We start from the raw sequence: 13,228 nt of genomic DNA on the forward strand, positions 1-13,228 counted from the left end.
CCTCAAACTAAAATTCATGTGTGTTAACGTCCTTCAGACCCACTTATACTACGCTTATATGGGGTGAATACAATGTTTAAACGCCACAGTGAGCGCTTCTTCCAGAAAAAATACTGTGGCGCAGTCACGCTGCTAGAGTCCGTCTCCATCATGGCCGCTCAGCGGACCCAGTTTCACTGAAACTCCTGTAAAAATTTATACACTGCGCCGCACATGCGCATTGCTGGTGGCTTAGTGGGTAGCAATCTCGCGCAACTTGCTTGGGCGACAGTCGGGGTTATAGCAACAGAAAGCCCATCAGCAGAAGCAGAGAGACGGCGGTAGCCTCAGTAAGTAACAAGAACTTTAATGAAAACGGCATTCCGCACTGCCCAGTCTGTGCTGTCTGACCGACTGTGTGACTCTTTCACGGGATAAAGACTCCAACCGTCCCGTAGGTGACAGCCAGTCGTTGGCTAGTAAGGTGCGTGTGTATTATCGAAAAGGCCTCCAGAGGGGGGTAACGTTAGCCTGGAAAAGTCGCGCTTTCAGTTACGCTCGAATGTGTTAAAGTTAGCGGATACAAGTTTGGGGACATTAAATAAGCTGGAAAAATCCGCTTATTTAAAACAACAGTAGCCAAACACCCACGGAGCCCCACCACAACAGGCGGGGGGCGAGCAGTTAGCCGGGAGCTAGCTGATCGGTCTGAGCAGCGCTGAAACGACTGTAACGTCAACTGTCAAAACACCGAGCCGTGAGACCGAAGTTCAGCCGTTAACTGTCCAACAAACCATGGTTTATAACTATTGCATTACCACACTTTTTATAGCCTGCTTAGATCAAACTATAAAATGCAAAATTATCTCTGCTGATAAAAAAATGAAGTTTTTATCAGATTGAGCCCCTTATCTGATTAAAAACCTGTTGACAAAGAGCTCTTTATAACCACCACAATATTATTTCAAACTAAGCAGAAGTGTCCTGTAAAAGTCTGAAATTATTGTTAGTTAATTTTAGTTATTACGTCTTTTAATTAGTAATATTGTATTCTGTTAATTATTGTTACTGTTAGTTTATTTCCTGACAGTACGTCAGACTTTACGGAAAAAAAAGAAAAAAACTATCACTTTATAGGTCAATCTATCAGCATGATTTATTAGTAGCTTCATAATTAACACTATAAATGTAAAATAGAAAAATATTTGCTAATTAAAGCTTTAAAATAAATGTATGGGTTATATTAATAAAAGAAAGAGAGGACAGCTGTTGTCAGCCTACCAATGTTTTTTTTTTACAATAAATCTGAAAATGTATCAGGACAAGCTAAGCAAGTTTTTACTAACAGCCTGTCACAAAAAACACATCATTTCTTTAGTTGGAGCTGTGTAAAATACCAAAGATAACATAAAACGCATAAATAGTATTTTTGCACCAGCAAGGTGATTCCCAACGAGGCTTTAGCTTAAAACTTGGCATATCTCACCATGGTGTGTGCAGTGTGTTTAAAAAATAATCGTAATAATCTGAGATATGCCAACTTACAAAAACTGGACTGAAAATTAGTGGCAGTGGGTCTTATTTAGTAATGAATTAGAATTAGGAATTTGTGTTTCTGATCATCATCAATAAATTCAAAAGAGAATGAGGGGAGAGGTACAACAACGAGTGTCTGCAGCCATCTGTACAACATGGTGGAGACTGTCATGGTCTGGGCTGCATTTCAGTCAGTGGTGTTGGAGATTTTGTCACATTTAAGAAAGGTATTACAGAACCATTTTTTAACACTGAAAAAATTGCCTATTTTAAAACAGCAAATTATAGTAATAAAAAAAATTATCTGTTGTTGATTATTAGAGTTTTCTGCTGGATCAAAATGGTCCTTTGGTGATTAGTAATTGCACATGAGATAAGTGGCAGGAGTGAGCAGCGGTACAAACTGAGCAGTACAAAATTTTTGAGTGGCAGTTAGTACAGTATTGCACAGAATAAGGTTTTTTTTTCTTATTTAAATACTAATAAAAGTGGGGTGACCAGTGCAGAGTGTAGTATGTACCTGTGAAACTGTAGGGCATCTTCTGTGTGCGTGCTGTGGAGTGTGGTGTTTGTGTTTAAGTTTTGTGGTTGAGGCGAATGGCTTGGTGGTAAAAAACAGTTTTTAAGTCTTGTAGTCCGAGCAGACAGACTCCTGTAACATCTGCCAGATGGTAACAGGGAGAACAGCTGATGTGCTGGGTGGCTGTGGTCCTTGATGATGCTGTCTGTTACCTTATTTGACTATAGTCTCTGAATTTCCCATGTTATTTTGACTTTGAAAACCAAAAGTGTCTTTTATAATTGTTGATGTGGTTAGTTTGCCTGTGCGGAAAAATCTCTGATTTAGTTGCAGAGCTTTGATCTAAAATTATTATATCATATTTATTCAAGTGTTTATTTTACAATGTTTCAGTGCTGCTGGGTCACACTCATTAGTCTGGTTACACTTTTTATAAGCATATTTTTTGTCCATATTGTAGAGAGTCTCCAAAACTAACATCACACAAAGCAAAACACAATCAGGAGCTGAATAATGTTACATCACTTTATTGCTCAGTGAGTCTGTACTCACATTTTGATGGTTTTTAAATTAATCTGAAGTCTATCAAAGTGTGTTCCTATCAACATAAAGTAATAACATTTAAAAGAACACCCAAATTTATTTTTGACTTAAACAAGTGAAATAATTGCAAAAACAGTTGGCTGCTATGTGTGGATGGTGTTTGGAATTTTCTGGAAATTACAATTAAAATAGAGGGGAGATGTCAGGGGTTTTTTTAGGTTTGAGTTGGAAATTTCTCTGGAAACTTCAGGATAGTTTGCTTCCTGCATTTCCGTACCTTATACCCTGAATATATAGTACTTTCCCCCACTGTGTATTAGGGATGTCTGAAAACAGCTCAAGATTATGCCACAATAGTTAAAAAAAAATTGTGATATTGATATTTTTGATGGTATAAAATAAATCAGAACAATGTGTTGTTAATACTTGTAGCTTGCAAGCAACAGCATTTATACATGTGTGCAAATGAAGATAATTTTCTTTCCTTCTTTTCCAATGAACTGCTGTCATTGATGACACATTACCTAATCTGAAGTGTGAATCTACTGAAACAAGGTGCCAGCAACAGCAGCATTTTGCTGCATTAGTAGTGACACAGCAATATCAACAATGACACAGCACAAGTCTAATGTCTAAAGTCTAAAGCAGAAAAGTTGCCTAGTTAGTATCTTCCCTGGAAAGATTAAGTAAAAATATATTATAAATTTCCTTGGCTTAAAAAGAAAAGAATCACTGATTGAAAAGAATCAATCAGTGGATCAAAGTCCACACGCAAACCTGATTGAAATGCTGTGGTTGGATCTAAGAGAACTGTGTATAGATGAATGCCCACAAACCACAATGTACCAAAGCAATGTTGTAAAGAAGACTTGGCCAGAATAAAGTCAGACAGAAAACAACTACTTCAAGTGCTGAAAGTAGTTCTACAGACTATTGAATCACTGAGTGTATTTAGTTTTTCACAGGACTGCACAGACTCCTGAGAAAACTTCCTTTTTCACATCACTGCACGTTGTCATCACCTGCCAGTCTGATCCAGAAAAAAGGTGCTAAAAACCTACTAAGTTCAAAATCCATGAAAATCCGTGTCCTTATATGACCTGAAACTTGTGGCCAGCTGGGGTGTTATTTTAGCTGTGCTGATAAGAAATAAATACAGTTGTGAGTTGTTGTAGTACCGTGTCACCCTTGAATAATTTGCCTGAACGGTCACAGTGACCTGAAAGTTGTTTGAATAACTGTCAGCTTTGCATCATGGGTGGGTGAAAAAGTCATAGAGCAGACTTCATTATTTAACTGCTTAGAGTTCACAGAGTAGCTGAACTGTAGTATTTTATTTGAGGACTCTGTTCAAACACTGAAATACTGGAATATCTGGCAGATTCACTGGCTGCAGTCAGGAAGTGATTGTTCAGCACAACATCCTGTATTGTGTTTATTTTGGAGGCCGTCAGCTCACAGGAAATGCTGTGGTATTGTTGGATTTTTCCTTATCTCACCTGTCAGTGTGATGCATCCCTGCTGGGTTGGTTTTTATGTTTGTCTGATGCACCTACAGGTGGTCTGAACTGCGATGGGCAGAGCATGTTGAACCTGGGCTAACAGGATTAACTGGGCAGAGATTAAAGGCCTGGCCTCAGGTTTTCTGTGGCATGTCCCTCTGTAACCCTGGCGAGGGGTAAACCTCCATGACCTATTTTTATGGTTTGCAGTTTATGTATTTTCTTGTTTTGCATTCAGTTTGGTTTCAGTCAGTTTCTATTAAGAGTTTACTCTACTTTATGTTTAGTTTTTATTGTTTAAGATGTTCTTATTGAAATTTCACTGATTATTTGTTTGAGACCTCAGAAATTTGCACATGTGTGCGTCAGAACTGAGTCTCCCATGTTTGGGGTGCAAAATGTAGCTTCACTTACAGCATTTTAATAAAGTAGCCACACCACAGTGTTTCACATATGTTTATGAAATTATGTAAACACCTCAAATATCCAAAGATGTACAAAAACGGATCTAGGAGCTGTGCCCTAAACCCAACAAGAAGTCAGCCAGTTTGGATTTCTCAGTGTTTTAGTAGAAATCGGCACACAGATTTAATCACATGGATTTCATATTTGGTCAGCTTGAACTAAAGACCTTAATGTTGCTACATTTTGTTGGTTTTGAGTTTTCTTTAAAGGGTTAAATCATTGTGACTTGGTCAATTACAGTGTTTCAACATAATTCAAAAACTTATTATAAGTCATGTAAACATGTCCCCAGATAGTTAAATTTGCATTTTTGAGTAGATGATTACCTTATGTGAAGTATAAACTGTAACCGGGCTGATACTGAACATGATACCGGTTTCTGTCTCCAGGTCTTTGTATAAGTGGTCAAGCACAACCCAGTTCTCAGCAGTACGCACCAACACACACCCAGCACAGGTGAGTAAATGTGTGTTCCCATATGTTTTATTATAAAGCATGCAAACCTAAATAAACGTAATAAAACATGAAGATAAAGATGCAATAGGTTATTCAAAATTACCAAATGGTGATTTTGCTGTCAATCAAAAATCGTAAACATAAAAAAAAAAAGGTAAATAAAATAAGAAAATAAAAAAGATCATGAATTCTCTGTCATTTAACATGCTCCTTTTTGCCATTATGGCTGTACAGCATTAACTGCATACACATATTCTTCATTGTGTGGAGTCGCTTACTTTTACTTTATATAGATATAAACAAATTTTCATAGATTAATCAGACTTATGTGTCAGTGAAAAAAGATTGTCTGGAGGCTTCAGATGTTACACTGATGTTAATATCTTTACATGTGCTTGTGTGTATGTGGGTGCCTAGCAGGAGGATGGCGGTGAATGTCCACTCCACCTCTATGACCATAGAGAACCTGAGTCGCCATGACATGTTGGCGTGGGTGAACGACTCTCTGCAGCTCACCTACACAAAGATCGAGCAGATGTGTACAGGTAAACACACACTTCTCGAGAAAAAGCTTCAAATTAAAGTAAATGTTTTTCTTGACTTTGTGCTCCTGTTCTGCTTTTTCAGGCGCTGCTTACTGCCAGTTCATGGACATGTTGTTTCCAGGCTGCATATTACTGAAGAAAGTCAAGTTCAATGCAAAACTGGAACATGAATACATCCACAATTTCAAGGTCTTACAGGCTGCGTTCAAGAGAATGAGCGTTGACAAGGTGGGAACAGGGAAACCAACTGCTGTTTGTTCTTATTATCATATCTGTAAAAGTACTTTTATATTAGTTCCTATTAAAACTCACTGATCTTAAGTGGTGGTGGTGGCTGTAGGTCAGGAGGTAGCGCAGGTCAACTACTCATCAAAAGGTTAGTGGCTCAATCCCTGGCTGCTCCAGCCTACATGCCGAATAACCTTGGACAAACTTGGACTAACCCTAAGCTCTTAGAGGCATCCATCAGAGTACGAATGTTTAAGTAGAAAAAGCATAGCTAAAACGGCTTGGGTGAAGTTGTATATAAGAACCACTCTGTTTTCTATTTAAGTCGGTACAGTTAAAGTACTGTGGCACAGTCTAAATTGTTTTTAACTGTACTGTAGATAAAGTTGTCTTTAAAGTTGTCATTCTATTATTATGAATGTGATTTTTTGGGGGATCATTTACCTTGACTGAAGGAAGCAAGGTGATAACACGCAGATCATCTTAAAGATGGCTGCTGTTACCCCAAAATGACAGTTATTGGAGTATCTAATCCCAAGAATCCCTTTTCTGACATTTCAAGAATGTTTTTCTCCTGCTATTTAAAAACATTTCAGATCATCCCGGTGGAGAAATTGGTGAAGGGGAAGTTCCAGGACAATTTTGAGTTCCTTCAGTGGTTTAAGAAGTTTTTCGATGCCAACTATGATGGGAAAGAATACGACCCTCTGCTGACACGGCAGGGCCAGGAAGGAACGCCGCCTCCACCTAATCCAGGTACAACACGACATAGTCAGCTGTGCGTGAACCTAAACCCTTCATTTTACTTCTCTCACATCTTCATGCTACCACATCCCCACCTCTAACCCAGGTGAACCTATTCATCATAAACCTAAAAGACCCACTCGCTCAGGTAACATCCCCTCCATGCAGCATGTGTGTGTGCAGTGTGTTACTCAGTTTATGGAGTGCTCTATCCTGGCTGGTTGTGGGCAGCACTAGGGGCTCTGATTATCTGTCTGCCAGCTCCTTCCTATTAAGTAGTTTGACTCTCATATTACAATTTTAGTATTTTTTCTGCATGTACAGCATTAATAATATGAAAAACTTTAAGGAAATATTCAAGACTGTAGGCCAAGCTTCTTGAATGCAGTATTTTTCCAATCTTTGAAAAATGTTGCATTCGTAAAGTTATTGTCCTGTTTTGGTGAGCCCATGTGACTAGCCTCAGTTTCCCATTCTTAGCTGACAGCAGTGGTACCCAGTGTGGTCTTCTGCTGCTGCTGTAGACTCGAGGTTCAATGTCTAGGCATTCTCTCTACCGTGACATCGAACATCAACAAGGCCTTTTCATCCAGAGAAGTGCCGCTGACTGAATATTTACCCTTTTTTAAGGCCATTTCCTGTAAACCCTAGAGATTGTTGTGAGGGAAAACCCTAGTAGATCAGCAGTTTCTGAAATGTGTAATTCTGAAATGGTATAACAGCCCATCGGCCACCAACAAACATGTCATGTTCAAAGTCACTTAGATCATCTTTCTTCATCATTTTGACTCTTAATTTAAACTTCAGCAGATCATGTCTGCATGCCTAAATGCACTGAGCTGCTGCCATATGATTGGCTCATTATTTTTTAGCATTAATGAGCAGTTGAACTGGTATACATATTGAAGTGGCAGGTGAGTGTATGGACTTTAATTCTGAATCAAAGCTGTTAAAAATCAGAGCTGCACTGCCCGTGTTCTCTGAGGTTTGGTATTTTGTAGTGAGTCACAGCATTAAAAACAGAGGCGTACTAACTGACAGTAATATGCCTCAAAGTGGAACATTATGTGGCCTTTAAAGTATCCTGAATACAAATGGGAGGATTATGTCCCAGCCCTCCCCACAAAGAACCATTTGCCAGGTGAAACAGGAAACGCATTAGCCAGTCATGCTGTTTCACTGATGCATGCACAATATAGTTTCATGGCAGTTTGTGGTATCTACATGCTATAGTAAAAATGTGTACTGTTTCCTTTTCTTTGGTTTACTCAGTCAATATTATGAATTAACATGGCATGTGTTCAATGCTCTCATGAGATTCACTGAACAAACACCACTCTGGATTGAGCCATTAAGAGATGTGATGTTTTGTAAAAATATAACTTTCTGGGGGATAAAAAGGATCTTAAATCGTATTTTTTTAGCAAAATTACCAAACAAGATATTATCAAAATAGCTCCTGATTAGTAAACTTACGTCAAGAAGGATTTTGCTCTAAATACTCAAACATACTTAGGGGCTGATGAGCTAAATAGATGTATAGATATGTAAACATGTGCTTCTTTCATTTAGGCTCCATGAGAACATCTCCCACAGCACCAAAGAGTGTCCCCACCCCACAGAGGCAGATAGCATCAGCCCGCAGGAACCCTCCTGTGACGCGTAATGGAGGAGACGCTGAGCTCATAGAGCTCAACCAGCAGGTACCGCTGCCCTGATAACTTTTCAAGAAAACCCTGTAAGAGAGGTCTTGTGCAGCTCTCACATCAAACCTGCATAATTACTCAAACCCTTCAGCATTAATGAAGTTGGTAGTGGTTTGGAAGCTTCCCAGATTTCTTTTTTCAGTGTGAGTACTGGTGCTGGATTCTGATTACTACTCTTTAAGAGCCAGCCCACATTTCTGCTGATCTGCTCTGTGACACAGCGTCACTAACAGACCCTGGAGTACTTTTGGATGGAAATCTCTTAAGTCACTCTGCAGTTTCCCTCTGATAGCTACACACGTCAATAGTTTCAACTTTGGGCATAGAAATTTTGTGCTGCCACCTTTTTGGCAGCGGAACCAGTCTTGGAGCTGGTTCCTTGTTTCAGTACCAGGACTGTGTCGGTGGGAAAAATGTAAGAGTGTTACAACAATTTAACTTTGGAATGTTTTTCTGACTCACACGAGTTAGGCTGAAAACACTGAAAAGGTCTGATATGACCAGACTGACACAGATCATGATGGTAAAAACAGGACTGACTCAACAAATCTTCACATCCTGTTAGTTGACTGTGGACATTATTACACAAAATTTATATGTACCTTTTTTCCTTAAAATGCTGCAGCTTTGTGAGCATGTTATGATATCATATCTTCTGTTTTGTGTCTTCTGTTTTTTTGTTTTTATTGTTGAGCAACATTGTTGTTTCAACTGCCTCCCTCATCATGTTTTCCACGGTTGTTTCTGGTCATAGTTGCTCGATCTGAAGGTGACCATAGACGGGCTGGAGAAGGAGAGGGACTTCTACTTTGGGAAGCTGAGAGACATTGAACTCATCTGCCAGGAGAACGAAAACAACCCAGTTTTGAGCAAAATCATGGACATCCTGTATGCTACAGAGGTAAATACAGGCCAAAGTGTTTACTTACATGCAGCAATTACGGCACAGACCAGGAATTTGGGGGGGTGGACTGGTCTCAGGCTTTCATAAAATATCTTGAGATATTACAAGAAATCAGACGATATGTGTATTGGTTGTTAGAACATTTATTTCCCACAGTATTCAGATTAATTCCTTATCCCCTGACTTTACCGAAGGCATCACATATTTATGTCATCTGCAGCAGGTGAACATTTGAATAGTCAAATGTTCACCAGCCTGCATTCAGAGTTACATGCTCCACACTGCTTGCAGTCATGCACATGTTCCCAGGTAATGAGCCAATTATAATTCCTTGAATTCCTGATTATGGAATTTTAAACATTTTAGGCTGATCTGAGCCATGAGCAAAGTCCAGTTTGTTTACCTTGTTTGATCACTGTGACACGGTTCATTTGGATTCAGGCATGTGGTACGATGCTAACAGTGGCTGAGCATAGACCTTTGACACATCTGAAACTACAGCTGCTTCTATGACATAATAATAGTAAGACACAAGAGAGGACAGCTTGTCACTACTTCCAAAAATGGCTCTAATTAAACCACAAGATGCATAAAATCACAGACCTTCTGTGTTCTCTGTGAGTGCTTTTCAAGCACTCCCCAAAGCTAGCAAGTGTGAGAGAGGAGGGGTGAGGTGCTGGGACAAACTCAAGAGTACTCTGGTACTCTTTGTTTCTTTGTTAAGTGCATTATGAGTGGAGACCAGCGAGGGAGTGGAGGTGGGTGATGGTTGTACTCTCCACGGTACGAGACCCATGTCAGAAAGATTCAAAAATTAATTATACATTTATTTAAAGTGTGTTTGTAGTATTACAAGGAAAATCCCATATTCCAGCTGTTACTGAGAACCTGCCGTACGTATCTCATGATTATTCTTCGATATGGCTGCATTTTACTCTTTTCTGTCATCCATCACAGCATTTTGCAGCCTTTACCTAAATCTGGTTAGATTACCACAAAATTAGAAATCAGCCTGTCAGTAAAGCAATAAAGCACCTCAGTGAGGTACAGAGACATCTGAGTGAACAGCTGTGTCTTGTAACGTATTGCTGCAAGGAGGAAATCTTTAAAAATACTGAGATTATGAACAAATGTAGAAAAAAAATTATGAAAGATGACCAGCAGCTGATAAAGCCTGAAACACTGTTCTTATCTTTTCCAGGAGGGATTTGCACCACCAGAAGATGATGAAATTGATGAAGGAGCACGAGGAGAACACGAGGAGTACTGAACTCTTCCTCTCCTCTTTATCACTGTCATCACCCCTCCACCTCTCTTCCTTTAATCTGACCTTAATTGCCATTTTTGCCCCTTTTTGTTTTCCCTCTAATTAGTTTACATTTAGAAACTCCCCTTACTTCGCCTGTCTTGTCCACGGCTGTCCATCTCACAACATCTTTGCAGTACCACCTCACTTCCTTTCCAAACTCTTACTAGTAAAGGACGCTTAACCCAGAAAGGTCTGGACTCAGACGCAGCAGCCTGGCTTGGCTTACTCGATTTGTTCTAACCTGATGGGACAACTGTACTGCGGGGCTTCTCATCCTGCTGGTGTGTCGCAGGTTTATAGTTAACGGCAGTGAGATGACAAACAGCTCTGGAGTGCTATGAATCTGTCTGACGAGGCAGGTCACTTTCTCCCATCATGCACTCTGATTGTTGACCACACACAGACACACATATTGATCAGGGTTCTCTGCAAAGTTTAAACATGAAACCACACAATGTTTTCCACATAATGTGATCAGCTTTAGAAGATTTTGGCTTGAAGTGGCTCAAAGTGAGATTATAAAAAGGCGTTAAGCCTATCCAGAGAGCAGCATGCACGCTGCACACGATGACACATGTGAACGTTTAGCCCACAGACATATCACAGATTCTGAAATGCTCACATGTACGTCGTAAAAAAGTAATCATTCTGAAGTAGAAGCATCACAGATATGTTTTTATTCATTAAGTCGTCCCAGCACAGAGGGTTTGCTCATGAAACTGTCCAGACAGCTTGTTTAGGAGCCATTAGATGTATTTATGTTTTTATTTATTTATATTTTTTAATCTGCTCTAAACAGTTTCTGAAAAACACAAGATGTGGTTTTGGATTTGTAGAAACTGAAGGTCTTGCACTAAATGTAGCAAAAAAAGCTGACTGAAATGATCCAAAATGCCAACATGCAGTGACTGGCTATAGCCAGAACGACACAGAAAGATGCAATTTTATATTTTATAGATTTGTTGAAAAAGACTTGTTTTTTTTGTTTCTTTTGCATTGAATTCTTAAATTTAAACTTATTTAAATGTCAGGCTTTGAATTCTATCAATGAACAAATGTAAAAAAGAAGACTATAGACGAACACTACTAAATACTAATGTTTGACCGTTTTAATTGAGTTAAACATTTTAGCTGCTATCACTACTCTTCTGTTGCTGTATTTAATTTAATTTTCATAAGCTGCATAGCGTTAACACACCACAATGGCTGCCATGGAACTAAAGGTTTGGTCTTTTTGTAATTGACAGCCAGGCTGAGTGTGATTGCCATTAGTTGGATCAGTCTGAGAGAAGATAACATCAGACCCTCTCTCACCTTGCCACAGCAGCCATGTGATAAACTTGCATCATTTGGACTCACTGCTGGAATGAAATAAAGCTATGAGGTTCAAAAAAAGTAACAGAATTCATCACTGTGTGCTGTCTGCTTCCCTGCTGCCATGTTTTTACATAGATATGGACTTTATTTAATCACACACTGGAGAAATTCCCTTGTTATAACAGCGCAAAGGCACAGGAAAAATATGGAAATTAGAGACATATTAGAAAACAATAAAAATAGAAAAAAATAAATAAGAAAAATAGTGAACAAAAAAAGCCAAAATACTGTACTATGCACACATGGTTACTATATACAGTAAAATACACCAGGATTTTACTTTTTTATATCTACATAAAGTGCAGTGGGAATGATAACAATATACATGCATTTTTAAACAGTATTTCTCCTGTCTGGGTATGGTACAGCCTGACTGCTGTCAGGATGAAGGACCGTGACCAGTCCTACACCGTGGTTGTTAAGTATACTACTCAGAGACCCCACAGTCTCATGTAGTTCCTGTTTTTTATTCATTAGGAGCAGCGTTTTCTATTTACATCATTTTTGCTTATGCAAATCAGCAGCATACTGATCACATCACACCCACAACAGTCAGACCCAGCACATGTTTGCTAAATGTTGCCTCCAAGCAGTCAGTTGCACTGATATCTCTTTGGACCTCATATTGAAAGTTGCAGTGAAAAGTTCAACAGTTTGAATCAACTCCAGATCTTTTATCGGCTTAATCTGAGATGAAATAATGAGGGAACGGGCCTCCTCAAATATTTACAGGCTCACATACTCGACATAGTTCTACAACAATGCATAGGTCTGCCACTATGTTGCCAAGAAAGCTTTCACACATGGAAAAATATTTATGAATCAGTAGTGAGATGTTTCACGACCTACAAAAGAGCAAGACACACTGAGACGTCCACTCAGTTCCAGGATTATACTTCCACTTACAGTGAGTGGAGGAGGTCTGCTGAGGGATTTGGGAGGTTTGTGCCAAACGCTAAGCAACGCTGCAGGCTGTACTCGACCGTCTGCTCCACAGAGATGGCAGCCAGACAGAAAACTGCAGCATGCTGATGGTTTAATTGGACCTGGCAGTTATCAGTGATGACAGCATAGAGGATGAGATAATGAACTTTTCACAGGCAAATGGAAATGAGCTGAATGTTTTATTCAAAGCTGAGCAGTAGAGTACCTGATGTTCAACTTCCTGTTCACAAAATAGAAAATAAGAGCAGAATAGCCTTAGATGCATAGGAAGTCATAGCCTTTGAATTGTACCTGTTTTTTAAAGCATGCAGCTTCATGATAGAATTAGTTATGTGTCATATTTAGGATTTCAACTATTGGCATATATTATTATAATCTATAAATCTTCAAAAAGTGGAAACATCAAATTTTCTAGAGGCTGCGATGACTACAATTTATTTATTTACAAAATATTTGTTTTGTCAATTAT

The 13,228-nt window shown here is 39.1% G+C and overlaps 1 protein-coding gene across 5 annotated transcripts; it reads left to right on the top strand.

Annotated features, from left to right (window-relative positions):
• Positions 1 to 228: 228 nt before the first annotated feature.
• On the top strand, positions 229 to 11,845 carry LOC116311566 (microtubule-associated protein RP/EB family member 3-like). Of its 5 annotated transcripts, none has more exons than XM_031728733.2 (8): positions 229 to 329; positions 4,935 to 5,001; positions 5,419 to 5,546; positions 5,629 to 5,774; positions 6,371 to 6,530; positions 8,091 to 8,221; positions 8,979 to 9,125; positions 10,330 to 11,845. In XM_031728733.2, the coding sequence occupies exons 3-8, from the start codon at positions 5,426 to 5,428 to the stop codon at positions 10,396 to 10,398; spliced, it is 774 nt and encodes a 257-aa protein (XP_031584593.1). In that variant the 5' UTR covers positions 229 to 329; positions 4,935 to 5,001; positions 5,419 to 5,425; the 3' UTR covers positions 10,399 to 11,845. The 5 variants fall into 5 exon arrangements, with proteins under 5 accessions (XP_031584593.1, XP_031584622.1, XP_031584600.1 ...); XM_031728762.2 differs by having other exon boundaries at positions 5,422 to 5,546; XM_031728740.2 differs by having other exon boundaries at positions 327 to 463.
• Positions 11,846 to 13,228: the final 1,383 nt, after the last annotated feature.

The sequence above is a fragment of the Oreochromis aureus genome, linkage group 15, assembly GCF_013358895.1.
Source record: "Oreochromis aureus strain Israel breed Guangdong linkage group 15, ZZ_aureus, whole genome shotgun sequence".
In the NCBI taxonomy this organism is placed as follows: domain Eukaryota; kingdom Metazoa; phylum Chordata; class Actinopteri; order Cichliformes; family Cichlidae; genus Oreochromis; species Oreochromis aureus.

Coding starts and splice junctions, on each gene's coding strand:
- LOC116311566 (XM_031728733.2), top strand. CDS start 5,426: ATGGCGGTGAATGTCCACTCCACCTCTATGACCATAGAGAACCTGAGT. Junction 8,222..8,978: donor TCATAGAGCTCAACCAGCAG/GTACCGCTGCCC, acceptor TTCTGGTCATAG/TTGCTCGATCTGAAGGTGAC. Junction 9,126..10,329: donor ACATCCTGTATGCTACAGAG/GTAAATACAGGC, acceptor TATCTTTTCCAG/GAGGGATTTGCACCACCAGA.